Source organism: Passer domesticus, chromosome 8, assembly GCF_036417665.1.
Source record: "Passer domesticus isolate bPasDom1 chromosome 8, bPasDom1.hap1, whole genome shotgun sequence".
Classification (NCBI taxonomy): domain Eukaryota; kingdom Metazoa; phylum Chordata; class Aves; order Passeriformes; family Passeridae; genus Passer; species Passer domesticus.
This window is the reverse complement of record NC_087481.1, coordinates 38,931,178-38,946,616: the sequence shown is the minus strand read 5'-3', so window position 1 is coordinate 38,946,616 and position 15,439 is coordinate 38,931,178. Positions and strand designations below refer to the sequence as shown.

The following is a 15,439-nucleotide window of genomic DNA, read 5'->3' as shown; positions in this document are numbered from 1 at the left end:
TCAGCTCTCCACTGAGATCTTTGCTTTGCTGGTTCCTGGAACCCACTGCAGCGTGCAGGCAAGGCAGTGATCTGTCCTCACTTCAACAGCATGAGGCTTCAGGCAAAGAACTGGGGGGAGCTCTTAACAGCAGCTGCTATAGGAGAAGGTGCACAGAAGGGCTTTTTATTCTCTTGTCAGTGGCAGGGAGTAAGGAGTGGGACAACCTGCTGAAATTAGGTCATTGCAGTTTGGTCCATCACAGCTATGCTGGCAAGTTAAAACAGCATCTCCAACTCCAGCCCGACAAAAATCTGAATTTGTGAATTAGCTCCCTGCTCGTGCATTATTTGAGACAGTTGACTCAACAGGGCACAACAGGCCTGGACATAAATTAATTAACCCTTAGACTAGTTCCTTACAAATCTCAGTGTCCCAAAAGCAAGTTAGCTATTCCCAGAGACAGGAATAACCTGGTCTTGAAAATAAACCTATGTTCTGACCCCCACCCCATGTATCAGAGAATGATGACTTATCTTGATAATCTTCATTTTTGAGACCAGAATCAAGTATATCCTCTCATCTAGAGCTTTTAGAAACACTAGATCTCAATGAGTCATTTTTCATCCTTTCCCAGACCTGATATTGACAAATTAATTCAGAATTTTACTCACATGAAAAGAAACCTTAAAAATCAATTACCATTTTCTGCTGCTTACAAGTTTCAGGGGAGATATTCTAAACTCACTCAGATATGTCTAATTTGTGACAAACAGGACATGAAACAGGGGTGTTTGGACAGGCATAAATTTAAGATACAGTTCAGGTGTTTCTCACCTCACTCAGCCTACAGCATTCATCCATGTATTCATCCAGACTATCACTTGTGGGGTACTTCTTCAGCTGGTGTTCATGGATCTGAAGGTCTTGCATGCTGCCAAAATTCTCTGAAAAATTGTCAGCAATTGTCTTTGGCTCTTCTACGGGACCTGGGGTGGAAAGAGTGCTTTCCCTGGAAAGGTCCATCTCTGCGGTAGGTTCCTTTTCTGGAGATGACTGCTTGTCATCCTGGTAAAAATGATCATCAGGACTTTCTTCCTGAGGGTCATTGAAGTCTTCAAGGGAAGCTGTAGGATCCTGCACAGCATCTGCCTCCTGACTATAGTAATCAGCTTGCTTTTTGCTCTCTGGATCTTGTAGGCTAACATTTCTGGCATGTTCTTTACATGTTCTCATTAACTGATGGTCAATTTCTGGAGAAGAAGAGGTGCTAAGCACACCCGAGTCACAAAATGAGTCTCTGCTCTGAAGCACAAAGCTCTTCTCTGAGCCCGTGGGTGTGGATGGAGAATTAGCACCGCTTGGCAACTCAACCCCCGAGTCCTCAGATTCGAATTTGGAGAATCTGTGAAGCCGGCACTTGGACTCGAAGGCGCTGAGGTCAGGCAGGGTGGCTACGTGGTCACTGCTTGCCGGGCCATCCGCACAGTCTGGAGCTGCGGCTGCGGCGTCTGGGCTTCCCAGGCAGTCTGGTGGAACACTGGCACCGGGAAGATGGGACTGCTCTGTGCAGGCTGTGTCAGCTGGAGCCTCTGGGATTAACCCTGGGTTTTGAATTCCTTCATTGCTCAGTATCTTCATGTGTGTTAACACGACCTTGTCCTCAGCAGGTGGGCTCTTCTTACCTGCTGAAAAGAAACAAGAAGAAGGTCACAGGAGGCTACAAAACTCAGTATCTAATGCATGCCCTGGGGGATGTGGAATGTAAAACTGCCTATACCAAGGTGGTAGAGTGGAACAGCCCTAATTTGTTTTTCTTGAGCTATATGAAGCTTTCTGGTGGGCTTTGCTGCAACAAAAGGCTTGTGTTTCATAGCTTCAGAGTCCTCCAGGGGGGCTTATAAAAGCACAATTCTGATTTAATAGATAGGTAGAAAACAACATATGTAGGCAGGCAACTTTTTTGTAATTATCTGCATACAGATGGAGAGATGTACATGTTCTTTCAGCCTGACAGACATTAATTTAAGGCTCAAATATTTTTTTCCAAATAAATGTATTCTGAACCAGCAGAAAGAAGAGTAAAATGAAATTACTCTTCCCACAGACTTAAGTGAATTTTGGTTTTCAACAAGCAATTTGAAAATTCTTTGGTATTCTCTGCTCACATACACGTGACAAAAATCAAGTTCTGATTACAAAAGCAAGTGTAAAAAGCACTGTAGATCTTTTTCACTCCCTGTATGGTTTCAGCTATGAAGTAATGTCTTTAATTGAGCTCCTACCTTATTTGTAAAGACAAAAGAGATAGGGGCAGCCTTGCTCAAGAGCTTTTGCACACAGACAAAGAAGACTTGTTTTCAAGTCACAATTATTTTACACAGTAATGTGATAGAACAATCTCTGGATGAAAGGTTGATCTTCAGGGGTCAAAGATCTGCTCCCAGGTTTTTCTTACTGTTTTTCTGAATATAATTTCATAGTGCAAACATTTGGAACATGATGATATAAAAGCCAGTATGAAAGTTCTGCGTCTACCTTTTAGCAAACTGCAAATCTCAGCTCCAAATACCTATCTTTGTGGATTTGGAACCAAGAATTGATGCAGAACAAATCTTCACTTTCCCTGGTATCTTTTCTCTTAGTGCCCAACCCAGAGTGCCTAAGAGGACTACAGAGCATACACTTTTCTGGATGTCTTACTTTCTACCTCATTCCCCTCTCCTCTTTCTTTTTGCCTGAATCAGACCAGCAGCAGCTTCACAAACTCACCCCCAGTAATGTAAATGTCCCTACGTGGGCAGGAAAGCCTGGGATCCACCCCACCAGCAGTGAGTGGATGAGGGAGAGCTCTGCTGTGCAGTTCTCCTTTGTGGTAACCCAGAAGCTCCCTGTTTCAGAAATAACCCATCTTTACCTCGTCCAGCTTGCTTTCTGCAAGGTACTTAGATAAGGGAGACTTTTACTCATTAAAGCCAAGCTAACTCTTACATGGATCATTTTCTACTTTGAATTCCCTTCATTTGATCTTGAGAATTTCCTGGCATACCACTGAAATATGGCCTTTGCTGTTCATAGACCCCCACTGATTTAATATTTTACACTGGATTTTTATAAAGGGCAGTCAGTGATAAATAATCTGATAGGCTTTGTATGGTACGTAGTGCTGATACCCCTTATATAAGAATTGTTTATCATATACAGAATTGCACTGCCTCCCTTAGCAGGAATCACAGGCATCTTCCCAGTGCAAAGAGCCATGTTTGGGACAGTCAGTGCCAGACCTCAGCAATACAACACCAGGATGTTGCTGTGATGGGGGACAAGAAAAAGACATTACCCAGGAAAGCTCATCAGGAGCTGCCTGTGTTAGGCTCTGTTGTTACTCTTTCACTTTTGGGATATGTATGAGGGACCCTGACCTGAGGACAAGGAATAGGGTGACTGGTTTGCAGCTTCACATACAGCAAAACATCAGCTCAAAGAGGGAGCTGGGTGCCAGGTCTTGGAAGGAGGAGGTGGAACTGAGTCACTTTGATTTGGAGTCAAGAGGATCTACCTGCTCAGCTGCAAACACCTCTTGGCAGCCAGACACAAAACGTTGTATCTGCATGAAAAATACAAGGCTTACAGGCTCTTCTGATGGCACCACTGCTCCAGCTGCCCAACAAAACCACCAAGAGTCAGGAGGAGAGCAGTTGCATTCCTGCAGTTACTTTTAAGAACAAACCATACAGCTGTCACTCTTAAGAACAAACCATACAGCTGTCACTCTTACCTGGAATTACTATATGCAACGGTAGTTCTTTCCCACAGACTGATTGTTCTCACTTATTAATCATGCCATGCTTTCCTTTGACTGGAAATTCTCTCACTTCTTTCAATCTGCCCCTGTTTTTTCTTGCTTAACTGGTTTCACCCTGGCCTACACAAATATTGCTTTGTCTAAAATCAGGAAGCAGCATATTAAAATGAGGTCTTGCTACTTACAGAAGGAGATGTCAGATGCTTTACTGCATATCTTTTAGGACTACAAAAGCTGCAATGTGAACAAGGTTTGGCTGGAGTAGAAAGAATAGAAAATAAGATGAAATCTTTGACCCTCTGTGGGATGGCCGCCTTGATGCCAACAACAGTTCTTTGCTCTCTCTCCCCTTACTGTGGTCACTAGCAACACGTTTTACAAAAATTGTTTATCTGTTCTAGGCTGCAAACCATTGCTCTCAGCACTGTCAGGTCCTGCAAACCACAGACCATTTCTGATTTATTCTTCCAACGTACTGTGATAAGGCAAAATGTTATCATCCCCCTACCCCAAGACCAGAATACTGGCAAAGGAAAACAGGATTTTGCAACGCACTCAGGTGTAGGTACCTCATCCTCATTTATTTAATAATACTTTCCCTTGGTCAGTGAGGTTATCTGTGCTATAGCAGAAAGATCTCCAATGATTAAGGCAGTGACCTGAAACTCAAGTTATTCTTGCTGCACCTCACTGACAGAACAGTCTCTCTTCTTCTTCTCTGTTAACAGGATTGTAGTCTAAACCATGGGGCTTCTAAGAAGCACATTGTTCCTGCTACACGTCTTGGAAGAGGCATACAAAAACACTCAGCTCCTTCAAGCATTTTGCTAACAAACACCAGAATGGTGCAATTAAAGCTCATCTGAGTAATTGAGGGAAGGAAAAAAAAAAAAAAAAAAGGCAACCCAGGCCCTCAGCTGCTATAAATTAACTAATTTCCAGGGCCCTTAACAGAACTGTGTCAGCTAATTTTGGCTGAGGATTTGGCCTGTAACTGCTTTGTTCAGCAATACCAGGGGCACTGAGTAAAGCAAGCAAGGAAGGGATAACTCCTGCCTGGCACTGGAGGGAGTGTGCTGCAGGGGCATGGCTGCAAACAGTCCTGCACAGCGGCTTCTGAAAGGAGGTGTGAAGAACTCCAGAGAGCTGAACGGTGGCATTAATAATGGTAAGATGTATTTAATTGTGCTGGAGGCCAGCCAGGTTGACACTGATGTTCCTGGGAATTCAGCCAAGATTTTTGTTGTTGTCGTTTGTTTCTTGTCCCATGGACCGGTTTTCCACACCCCTCTGCAGTGGGGGTAAGATAGCAAATGCTGTAGTTTTTAGAAAGCTGGCTGGTACGCTGGTGTGGCAGCCAGGGAAGGAATGAATTTCATGTGCTTGCTTCAGAATCAGTATGGGTTCCTGAAGCATATTCAACATGTGTGCCCAGGCCAAACATTGTCTCAGGGTAGCTTGTGCTACTTGCCCAGTAGCCCTTCCAAAGAGTTTTATGGCTCTGTAATCACCCTAGAGGTATACAGGGTTCCCTGGATTGAAATATATGCCTCTGACTGGTGGTAGTGATCATGTGTAGCCTTGGGAAGCTGGGTTTCCTGTGTCTGTAAAGCTGGAGAATCAGACTTCTTCCCAACTTACAAGGAGGTGGTGACAGTGAATTACCTGAGGGTAACTGGTAGGGAGTGGAAGGAGCAGATGTGTCCCACCTAAGTCTCTAGAACTTTACATCACGTTTGAATTGCTTTTTAGGATATTTCTCTGTTGCAGTTAGCAGAGCCTAATAGAGAAACTTAAATCTTTCAAAGGTAAATACCCCCCCAATCATCTCCTGACCCAAGGCTTCACTTTCTTGGAACTTTTAAGTCTTAAGTTATTTTTCCAGTTGCACAATAACTAGCAGCTGCCAGTATTCAGCCTAATGTATTAGTACAGAGATCACTGACCACGAGAAGGAGGGCAGATACCTAAATATAAAATTACTTTTAAGCAATTTATTTATCCCACGGGAATTGGATGCACGAGATTAACTCAAACAACTGCCCAGGAAAAACTCCTTCACATTTCCAATCCTGCTCAAGCCCAATTCTTGCAAAAGCTCCCACCTTTCTAGTAAACCAAACTAAAGCCTATATCCAAATCCCCATGCTCCAAAGTACTGAAACTCATGTCTGATTTTTTTTTCTTTCTTGTGTCTATGCCTGTGACTCAAAGTTGTGTTTCACTGGCAATTCCTTCAGAGTTGTTAAGCTCTGCTACATCCCAGAGAGGGTCCATGGCCTCTGATACACTGACTTAAGTATCATAGCACATGGTTTTCTGATGTATGCAACTAATGGCAGCACTGGTGGACAGGAGGAGGCCAGGCTGGCAGTGGAATGAGTGCTGATACTGGCATAGAGAGCCATACCATGCCCTTTGCTGCTCTCTTCCTTTCCAGTCTCTGCCCACCTGTTGTCTCAAAATGTTCATCCTGATTTTTAGGCTACTTGGCATGGGGAGAATCTCTGTTAAACATGGCACAACTGGAGCCAAAGCTTTGCTTGTCTCCATCCACCACTGTCTTACAAAGGATAGCAGAGGTAGAGCCATGGCACCCTTCTGCTTGTCCCTAGAACTGCTGCAAGGTCCATGTGCACAGTGAGCCCATCCACAGTGGGTGGTGCTGGCAGGCTTGTACAGGATGAACAGCCCAGAGATACTCGGAGAATCTCTTCCTCTCCCTGCTACTGTATGCCACACATGCCACAAGACATGCAGCATCCTACACACTGCAGTTCATAAGGCCAGTACTTTCCAATTTTACTGTTCCACCAAACTTAAAGGGTATCACCAATGTCTTGGGCTGTTGGAGTAGCAGGGACTTGGCACAACTGCCCTGCAAAGGAAGACCAAAGTCAAACCACAGCACTCCTACCATTCTGGTTAGCCCTGAGTACAGGAGGAAGGTGCACATGCAAAGTGCCAGAAAAGGTTTTTCAGCGTCCTGTAGAGGACACAGCCTGCCTAGCAACTCCTCTCTGGCTCCAGCTGCACCAAGGATGAAACCCTGCCATGCAGGACTGGTTCTGTGATGGGGCTGTGGCCTCCAAGTAACAGACTAGGAGATGATTGTCACCTTTTGAAGAATCTCTAGACAGCAGTGACTAGTGCACTGGAGTCAGACCCATGACCTAGAAATGAAAGGCTGCCTCTCCCATTCAGTCCTTGCATTCCCTCATTTTCCTTCCTTCCCGTACAAAAAGACTCCCTTAGTTTTGTCACTGTGCCACATTCTCTAGCACTGCTGGCAGGACGGCTCAGGTGGTATTTCCCTTTCATTTCGAAGAGGTGGTTTTTTTTCTCACCAATGATGAGATCTCAATTTCCCAGCATTTAAGAGAGAAGGGGTCACTTCCTTTCTGAAACAATAGGCATTTTTTGCTGATGACTTTTCCCCCACGTGTGCTGAAGGGTGGGGTCGGGCGCTGGGGCCGTGCTGGCACCTCCTCAGCAGCCCCCACGCAGGGCCCGCGGCGGCCGTGTCACCTCCCGGGCTGGGCAGAGCTGTCCCCAGCACGGCCCCGTGGGCTCAGGCAGGCCTTGCACGGACAGGGCCTCAGTGCTCATGAGAACTGAATTACCCTTACGCTTCCAAAAACCCCAAACCAACCCAACAAACAAAGTCCCCACCCCAAAAAATCAGTAACCGCTACCAACTGACCTTCTGTGAGCAAAGTCTATCTCCACACAGCTTTGCCATGGATTTCCACAGGGTGGGGATCTCCTGATCCCTACCTGGACCTTTACTGGACTGTTGATCACAGTCCTGGCAATAGTAGAGGTTCTACTTGTCACCAAAAGTCTGCACACTATCTGCCTTCCCCAATGCTTTTTAAGCAGCATGCGGAGTGTGCTGCCAGATCTTGGGCTGAACAAAGCTTCTCCTAAATAATTAGGATAATCACAAACTGAACAATTTATACAGAAAGTTTATTATAGGGTCTGTAGTCTTCAGTGCACCAATTACAACTTCTACCTACAACAGCAGAAACTTGTGAAGGCATGAAAATCACTGTCAGAAGAAAGATCGGGATTTTTGTTGTTTTATTTTGTTTGGTTTGCTTGTTGTTTTGGGGGTTTTTTCTGGAGTTGTGACTGAAAAATTCGCATTTGCAGGGGAACATGCTGCCGTGTCGTAACAGTATTTGCACAATAGATCCGATTCTCTAAACTTCAATTTATCCAGCTGGAGAAGTGAAGTGCACGTGGATTTCATGAGCATACATATACAATTTGATTTGCTCAAAATGTTGAATGCATAGGAATAGTTATGACAAAGCTGAGATTTTAGATAGTCCTTGAACAAAAAGCACAAAATACTTAGATCCTTTGGCTGCAGGGTGGTCTCCAGAGTCTCAATGTTAGTTAAGTGTGTGAAGTTCCTTAGGATCACAGTTTGGTAATGTAATGTGACCAGAAGTGTTATAGGTCCCCACAGGTGCAGCTGGTAATGATAAATCCATATAAAGTAGATGCCAAGAGAAAGATAACAGGGTTCAAGGACTCTGACTGAGACTCTCTGAGGAGACATTCATTGCTTTAGTATCTATGTTTTAGAAAAGAGGAGCTAATTATAGGTCTTTTCAAGCATTTGAGGAGGAATGAGAGGGAGATTGATTGATTGTTTACTGATTGATATAGTTGGGTGAACTAAAGAGGAAATGGATTTCCAAGTAGAGAGGCCACTTGACACTTTTACAGCTTGCGCTTATTCATTCCAAGTGACCTGTGAAGTTTTTGAAACCAAACGACAGGTCTGATAGATTAGTGACCTCTGGCAGAAAGTCCCGGGGCACAGCAGGTCCCTCAGACCACCTGGTTTATCAGTTACTTGTGTAGGCTGGCAGTCACCACTTTTTAGACCAACACCTGACCCTGTTCATTGCACCGGCTAAAATTCCCACTCTTTCTGCATTTACACTGCAACTTATTTCTTTGTATCTATGACCCGGGGGGAAAACCTGGCCAGGGATAATTTTGGTGCACAAGGATTAGTGCCCAAGTCCTCCCTACTTTGCAATGTAACCAGTCCTGAGGGCTGGGGGAGGAAAGAGTTTCAGCCCCCACAATCACCTTATTTGTGAGATTTTTGTCAGGGAGATGACAGCTGCCACTAAAGACCTGCAAATCCTTCTCCTTGAAAAATGTGTTCCTCCAAGAGAAATGTTCAAAACCTTAAATAAAGGAAACAGTGCTTTGATGAGCAGCCCTCTATAACAGCAAAAGATTATTTAGCGCATAACTCAGTGATATGCCTGAGCAGAAAATTAAAACAATAGAAACAAATATATCACACATTGGCAAAATTGTCTAATTTAGATCTTTTCCTTGTACATCTGATCTGCAGGCTGCCTCATTGATTATTCAGCCAGAAATTAACTAGGAGCCTGGAGGCCCTTTGCAAGGATGGAACGTGCCCCCCAGGGATGACAGGTATGTAGTAATTCAGGTTTTATTGCCTATAATAAGCTTGGATAAACAACTGTTCAATAGCCCCAAAGACCAAGGCCATTTAGACACCAGTGCTTCAACTGAAGCCAAAGGAACTCGAGAATGGTATTAGAAAGGTCGCTGTTAAGCCATTCTTCATGAGCAGTCATTGCTGTCCCTTGATAAAACCCTGGTGAGCTGCTTCTGCTCAAACAAGGTAGCACTGGACAGGCATAACCATACTCTGGCATGTCTGAAATCTTTTATAGTTGCAGTGAGAGCAAGAGCCAAGAATGCTATTTCTTAATACAGATGGCATCCAAATCAGGACACACATAATATTTGGTGTCTTTTTCCTAGCTGAAATGATTAGAGAGTGATGTTGCTGTTTCTTATTTGGATAAATTCTAGCTGAACCTCTTTTTGATTCCTCAGTGCTCTGTAGGATAACTGTTCCCCCACCAAAGCTTTCACCTACCCTATTAACAATACTGCCGTGTCTGGATGGTGAGGGACACTTCCACGTGGAAGAGCAAGCTTCCTTTCACCTCCTAACCCTGCCATCAGGTTTGCACTATATATCTTGGAAGAAACAAGATATAGATCATGGTCAAATTACATCCAGAGCAAAAAGGAGCAGTTTCCACCATACTGTAAAACACTCCTCAAACACCCTCCACATCCTATGGGGATACTGGCATGTTCTCTCAGCAGTAGTGCTCTAGAGCCCTTTGTGTCATTGGGTAGCAGTTTCCAGACTGAGCCCAGGCAGAGTAACCTGCTTCAGCAGTCTTGCTGGCAGCAGCACTTAACACTTTACCTGCTGGGGCACCTCACAGAGGCTCCAGCTCACACGGAGCTCTAAGTAGCTGCCCCAGACCAGGACAGTCGGGAAGCACAATCCAAGCAGAGAGTACCTGATGGTTCTCTGCTTGGATGCCCGAGAATGTCAGCTCTGATGACTCCATGCGAGCAATTGCTGCAGCGCTCCAAGGAAACGGGAGTTTGGCATAAGGATGGAAAGTCAGGACCCCAGGAGGTATTACCACCCCAAACACATGGGTTTGCAATGTTTTTACCATCCTGCTGTTGCACTGCACGCCACATTTATGCTCCGACAAACTCTGTAGCCACCTCTATGCCAAGCAAACCAGCCCCGTGCAGCCGTGCCAATGAGACAGAACCTGCCGATCTCGTTTACAGCTGCCACAAGCCAAGCTGAGTGGTAAACACGGATGCCAAGAGAATTCTGCTACATGGGGCTTGTGATCTCAACGCCTGCAACTCTGGCTAAGGCATAAAATATAGGGACCCCATTATGCCTGGAAAAGGCTTACTGAGACCACATAATTTGTTTGCACAACAGGCTTTAAAAGTTATAGGTGATCAGCTGCAAGACTGTAGCTGCCTTTCTTGCCAGGGTCACCTCACCTGCACGGGCGGGAGCAAGTACAACAGTTCGAACCCGCGACAATCCGTGTTGGGTACACTAGTCTGACTGGATAGGCTAGCCTAGGAAGCGAGCCGATGCCCGTGGCCCCGCAGCGACGGGCGGAGGGCAGCCCACCCGCCTCACGGAGGTGCCGGGAGCAGCCGCTCCGGTGGGTGCCGGTCCCTCGGCAGCGCGGACAGTGCTGCCGCCTGCCCTGCTCCTCTCTCCCGAGCTTTGCCACGCTTACCAAGGCGAAATAAGCCCATTTTAAGAGGAAATGAAGCCGGTTCCTTAAGGGCGATCTTTGCCCCCGCCGGCCCCGGGGCAGAGGGGCCGCGGCTCGGGCAGCCTTACCTGCGAGGGGACAGAGGCAGCCGGAGAGCAGCGAGCGCAGCATGGGGCCGGGCCGGCAGCGGCGCGGGGCCCGGGAGCAGGGCGGGCCGGGATGGGCTTGTCCTAAGTATCGTCCGCGGGGCCACCGAGGGGAAGGAAAGGGGTGGCGGGGGTGCGGGTTTGGGGAGGTGTTGGCTGGCCCCGGCGGGGAGGCCGACTCACCTCTCCTCCAGGGCGCTCCCAGGGTGAAGCTCCGATGCCAGCTGAACATCCCGGCGGCAGCAGCCGCCCTCAGGGGCGGGCGGGGCGCGGGGGCGGGGGTGCCATCGCTGCCGACCCTCCCCGAGCTGCTGCGCGGCCCCCGGCGGGCCCGGCTAGGGCATGGCGGGGCAGCGCGGAGCGGCAGCGCTGCCGGCGCGCGGGCTGCGGGCGGGCGCCCGGCCAGCAGTGACTTATAAAGGGAGCAGCCCAGAGGAATGTATCTCCTGTGGCTGATAAGCCGAGATGACTGGAGGGGTTTGAACTACCTTTGCAAGGGAAGAGAGGGAGTGAGCGGGAAAAATGGACAGCAGGGAAGAAAAAGAAAAATATTTCAGTACTTGCATAATATCAATAAACAACTCCCCTCTCTAGTGGCAGGGAAGGCTGGAATGTTTAGGGTGGGGAGGAGAGAGAGTAAAATAGCAGAGTGGGTTTTTTTTTTTTCTTTTCGTGTTTTTTCTTGTTCTCTATTTAAATTGCATGTTATGTGTTCATAGTGGAAAACTGCCTTGGTTATCACTGGTGCTGCAGGCTATGGGTAAGAGGGGTGAGAAGGAAGTGTCAGGACTGTCCTGGGTGCAAGCTCCCATGGGCAGATTTGCACTGTCACCGTACTGGAGTGAACTCCAAACATGCAAGCAGGCATGAAGTGTTCTGGGATGCCCTGGGCATGATTGAGCCCAGTGTTGTCTTGGGAAATATGTGGGAAATTACTCCTAGGCTAGGTTCAAGGAGTAAAAGTTCCCTACAAAAAGCAGCCCCAAAACCTATATAGGGTCTCTGCTTGCTAAGAGAGCACCAGTCCCTGCATTGCTCCCCCCATCCAGACTTCTGCTGACATGAGCACTCTCAGGAGAAAGTGTGCTGCTCCACCGGTTGAACCGGCCTAATTCCATGGACTTCAGCTGTCCATAGGATCAGTGGCCCCAAGGAGATCACAGAGTGGTGCTACAAATGCCATGAGAAAGTGAGTGAGAGGGGAGCTGTCAGGGGAGATCAGTCCAGTTACCCCATTGCTTTGCAGGTGGCAGCCTGCAGTCCTGTGCCTCTGCAGCACACACTTCAGGTCAAGTATCAACTAAAGTGAATTCACTTTTTGCTCTAGCAGTCACTGGAGTTTGTTGACTGCAGCTAGCCACAATTCAGAGGTAGGGTATCTAATTTGCCCCTTTCCCCGCCACATTGCTCTCATCTTTAATTATTAATTGCTCCCAAATTTGTGTCATCCACCAAAAGGCACCTTTTCTCCTCAGGCTAGGAGGAATTTACTGCTCTCTCATTGCTTCCCACTGCAGCGAGATAGAGATTTTGGGGGCTGCATCTGATTCTCTTCAAACGCTCCATTATGCACCCAGCACCTATTCCTCCTTTTCTGGGAAACCCAAGAGCGCTGTTTGTTGTGTGGACAGAGCCAAGTTTTCCATGCTCTTTGGGCTGGTGAGAAGGACAGCTGTAGGAAAGGAGGTCCCTGTTTCCAGCACTGAGACAGTGCTGTGGTTAGTGCTGTGTGCTTGCTGTCTGACATGCTGCCGTGCTTGGGCTCCCCTCTCAGCTCCCAGCTGCGTAGGGCAGACTTAAATTATTAGAGCAGCAGAAGAGTAGTTACAGATGCCTTAACATGAATGCAATAGCACAGCCAAAGGAATTCTGGGGACAAAGAATTAGCCTCTCACCTTTAGCTCTGCTGCCCATACACCATTGCACTTTCTTTCTGCCATTGTGCTCCATTGTTTTGTACACTGCTGAGTACACTCCTGTACTACAGGAGACCCTTTTCTTTTAATAACTAGTTTGGAGAAGGAAAAAAGCTACAATGCTGATGTTTGTAAATAGCTTCAGACCAGTGTTCTGAAAAGTATCTCATTTGTAGTAAGCAAAATATGTATGATGCTGTCAGAAATTGAAGTTCCTAAGGAGTCTCAAGCTGGCTCTTTCTAAGCTTGGTTTACCTCCTTGTGTTCAACAAATGCTTGAGGCCAACAGAAATGACTGTGTTACCAAATATAATAAATAAAATAACCCACTGACAGTAAGCTTTTGAACAAGAATAAAATATCCCCTGGAATGTGTACAAGACAAGTACTCTAGCTGTGGGCTAGGGCAAACGTGGAATGAAAATGGCTGGCAATGAGCACAACACTTCAGTGCTCTAGGTACTCTCACAAGAGGGTGTGTTTGTGTGTATGAAACTGACAATTAAATTGGAAATGCCCTGTGTTGACACAATATATGACAATGTTCAGTGTCTAGAGGGCTCCACAAAGCTGTTGTTAGTTGTTGCATGTGATTATTTTTGTCTACACTTGAAAGTTTTAGTAGCATAACTGTGTTTTATGTATTTTTTCAACTCAGGTTTATTTGCTGTATTAGGATCAAGATGTTTTACTTTAATAGCTTAGCACTGAGTCAGAAAAATATTAGTATGCTTAGGACTTTTGTGCCAGTGTAAATGCATCTACCCAAAGGGAGATTTTACCATTTTGTGCTTGTATTATGAGCAGCAGTGAAACCTTCCAAAGGGTGGACACCACCAATTCCGGCCCTCATCAAAAACAGTCCACAGGCAAGAACAAAAGTAATGCTTGGTTTTGGTGTCCAAGCTTGAAAAAAGTGCAGAAAAGGGAAACTGATTATTAATGTGCTTTTGGGTCTAAACCTTGTGAACACCCTTGACACGGGAAAGATCATGTTCTCTGTGAATATTGAACCAGTTGCTGCTGCAGTACAACAAGGAAGGAAAGATGCCTCTATCTTGCAGCTTCATCTCTTGTCTGGCAGTGAGAGTATTGTCAGCTCTCACCTTTTTATTGGGAGTTTTGAGGAAGATCAACTCCTTTTCCTTAAAATCCAGTTTGTTAGTGAGGGGAGCTGGGGTGCTGGGGCTGAGCTGTGCATTGCTGTCCTGCAGCAGAGCACAAGGATGGGAAGGAACCAGCCAGGCAGGGAAATCGACTTGGGACAGCCTGGCCTGGGGATTGGGGCCACTGTGGCATTTGGCACACACTACATCTGCCCTTTCCCTGCAGCTGCCAGTCCTTGTGCTGGGTCTCCTTCCCATTCAGCCATGTGCTGAGAGTGTGGGATGTGTTCTCCAAATATTAACTGGGCAGGAAATTCCCTCTTCAGCTGCAGAGGATGTAACGGGAAGAGAAAAACCTCTGAGTCAGCATCAGCTTAGATTTTGATGGATGCATCAATTTCCTCAGTCATGAGAAAACACCCCACTCAAAGAAGTCCACAAGTGTGGAAAGGTGTTGTTTCTCTAGATCCCCTTGGTGTACAGCTGCATCCTGTGTTTCTGGTCATCTCTGTAAACTTGGAGCTTGTGGAAAGCATCTTCAGAGCAGAGGGTACTTCTCTAATGTGGAGAAGTCAGGCACGAGCTCACAGGAAGCTGCTTGCAAGGTCTGGGCAAGGTGTGTTTGTACTACAATTCCCAAGTTAGGTATCTGGAAAGCAAGAGAGATACATTTAGTGGTGATTCCTAAAACTATTATTGTTTGGGCCATTGTGTTGTTCTCTCGTGCCTGAATTACTACTGTGCAATCCGAGATCTTTCATAAAAATTACTGCTACAGTGTCCACTGAGATGCTCTGCAGTTGCAAAGGAGGATGCCTGTCAAATATGAGCCTTATTTCAAAAAGCTCCCCAGAAGCCAAAATATGTAGTAGCAGGACAGATCCCTGAGCAGGTGCAGGTCTGCACAGGTGAGCTCTCCTCTGCTCTTTGGCTTTAGGCATGTCCCACATGCAAATAACTTCATCTCCTTCTGCCACAGCTTGTCTGGGAGAACAGGATTTTTGTAAGTAGTTTTAGAGCCCATCTTCTTTAATTTGTGCAGCCCCCAAAGCACAGGATTTCTCATGCATGGTGACGAAAACCACATTCCAGTATCATTGTCACTGTGGTTTTCACACTGAAGCACACAATGAAATAACTGTCAACCTTTCATCATACATATTAGACCTTGTTTTCCATCCCATTCCCTGACTCCTTAGTTAAAGGCTGGATCTGGACAGATTGCTTGATTGCCTCCTGGTTTGTTTTGTACACCTGCAGCATGGCACAAAAGGACTCTGCAATGCAATCACCTTCTTGGCTTAAATATGTTTTCTTTCACTCTAGTACAAGCAAGGTTTTGGGATGTAGCATGCAG

General features: G+C 46.3%; 1 protein-coding gene across 5 annotated transcripts in view; it reads right to left on the bottom strand.

The window, feature by feature from the left end:
- LOC135306493 (uncharacterized) overlaps positions 1–11,463 on the bottom strand; it is a 31,051-nt gene extending 19,588 nt beyond the window's left edge. For 2 of the 5 annotated variants that reach the window (XM_064430583.1, XM_064430582.1), the window contains exons 1-2: positions 11,244–11,463; positions 817–1,667 (exon numbers count right to left, since the gene is read on the bottom strand). In XM_064430583.1, the coding sequence (XP_064286653.1) occupies positions 817–1,667; positions 11,244–11,292 (900 nt within the window). In that variant the 5' untranslated portion in view covers positions 11,293–11,463. Of the gene's footprint in view, positions 1–816; positions 1,668–11,042; positions 11,202–11,243 lie in introns of those variants that run through there. The other 3 variants (XM_064430584.1, XM_064430585.1, XM_064430586.1) reach the window with 3 other exon arrangements.
- Positions 11,464–15,439: the final 3,976 nt, after the last annotated feature.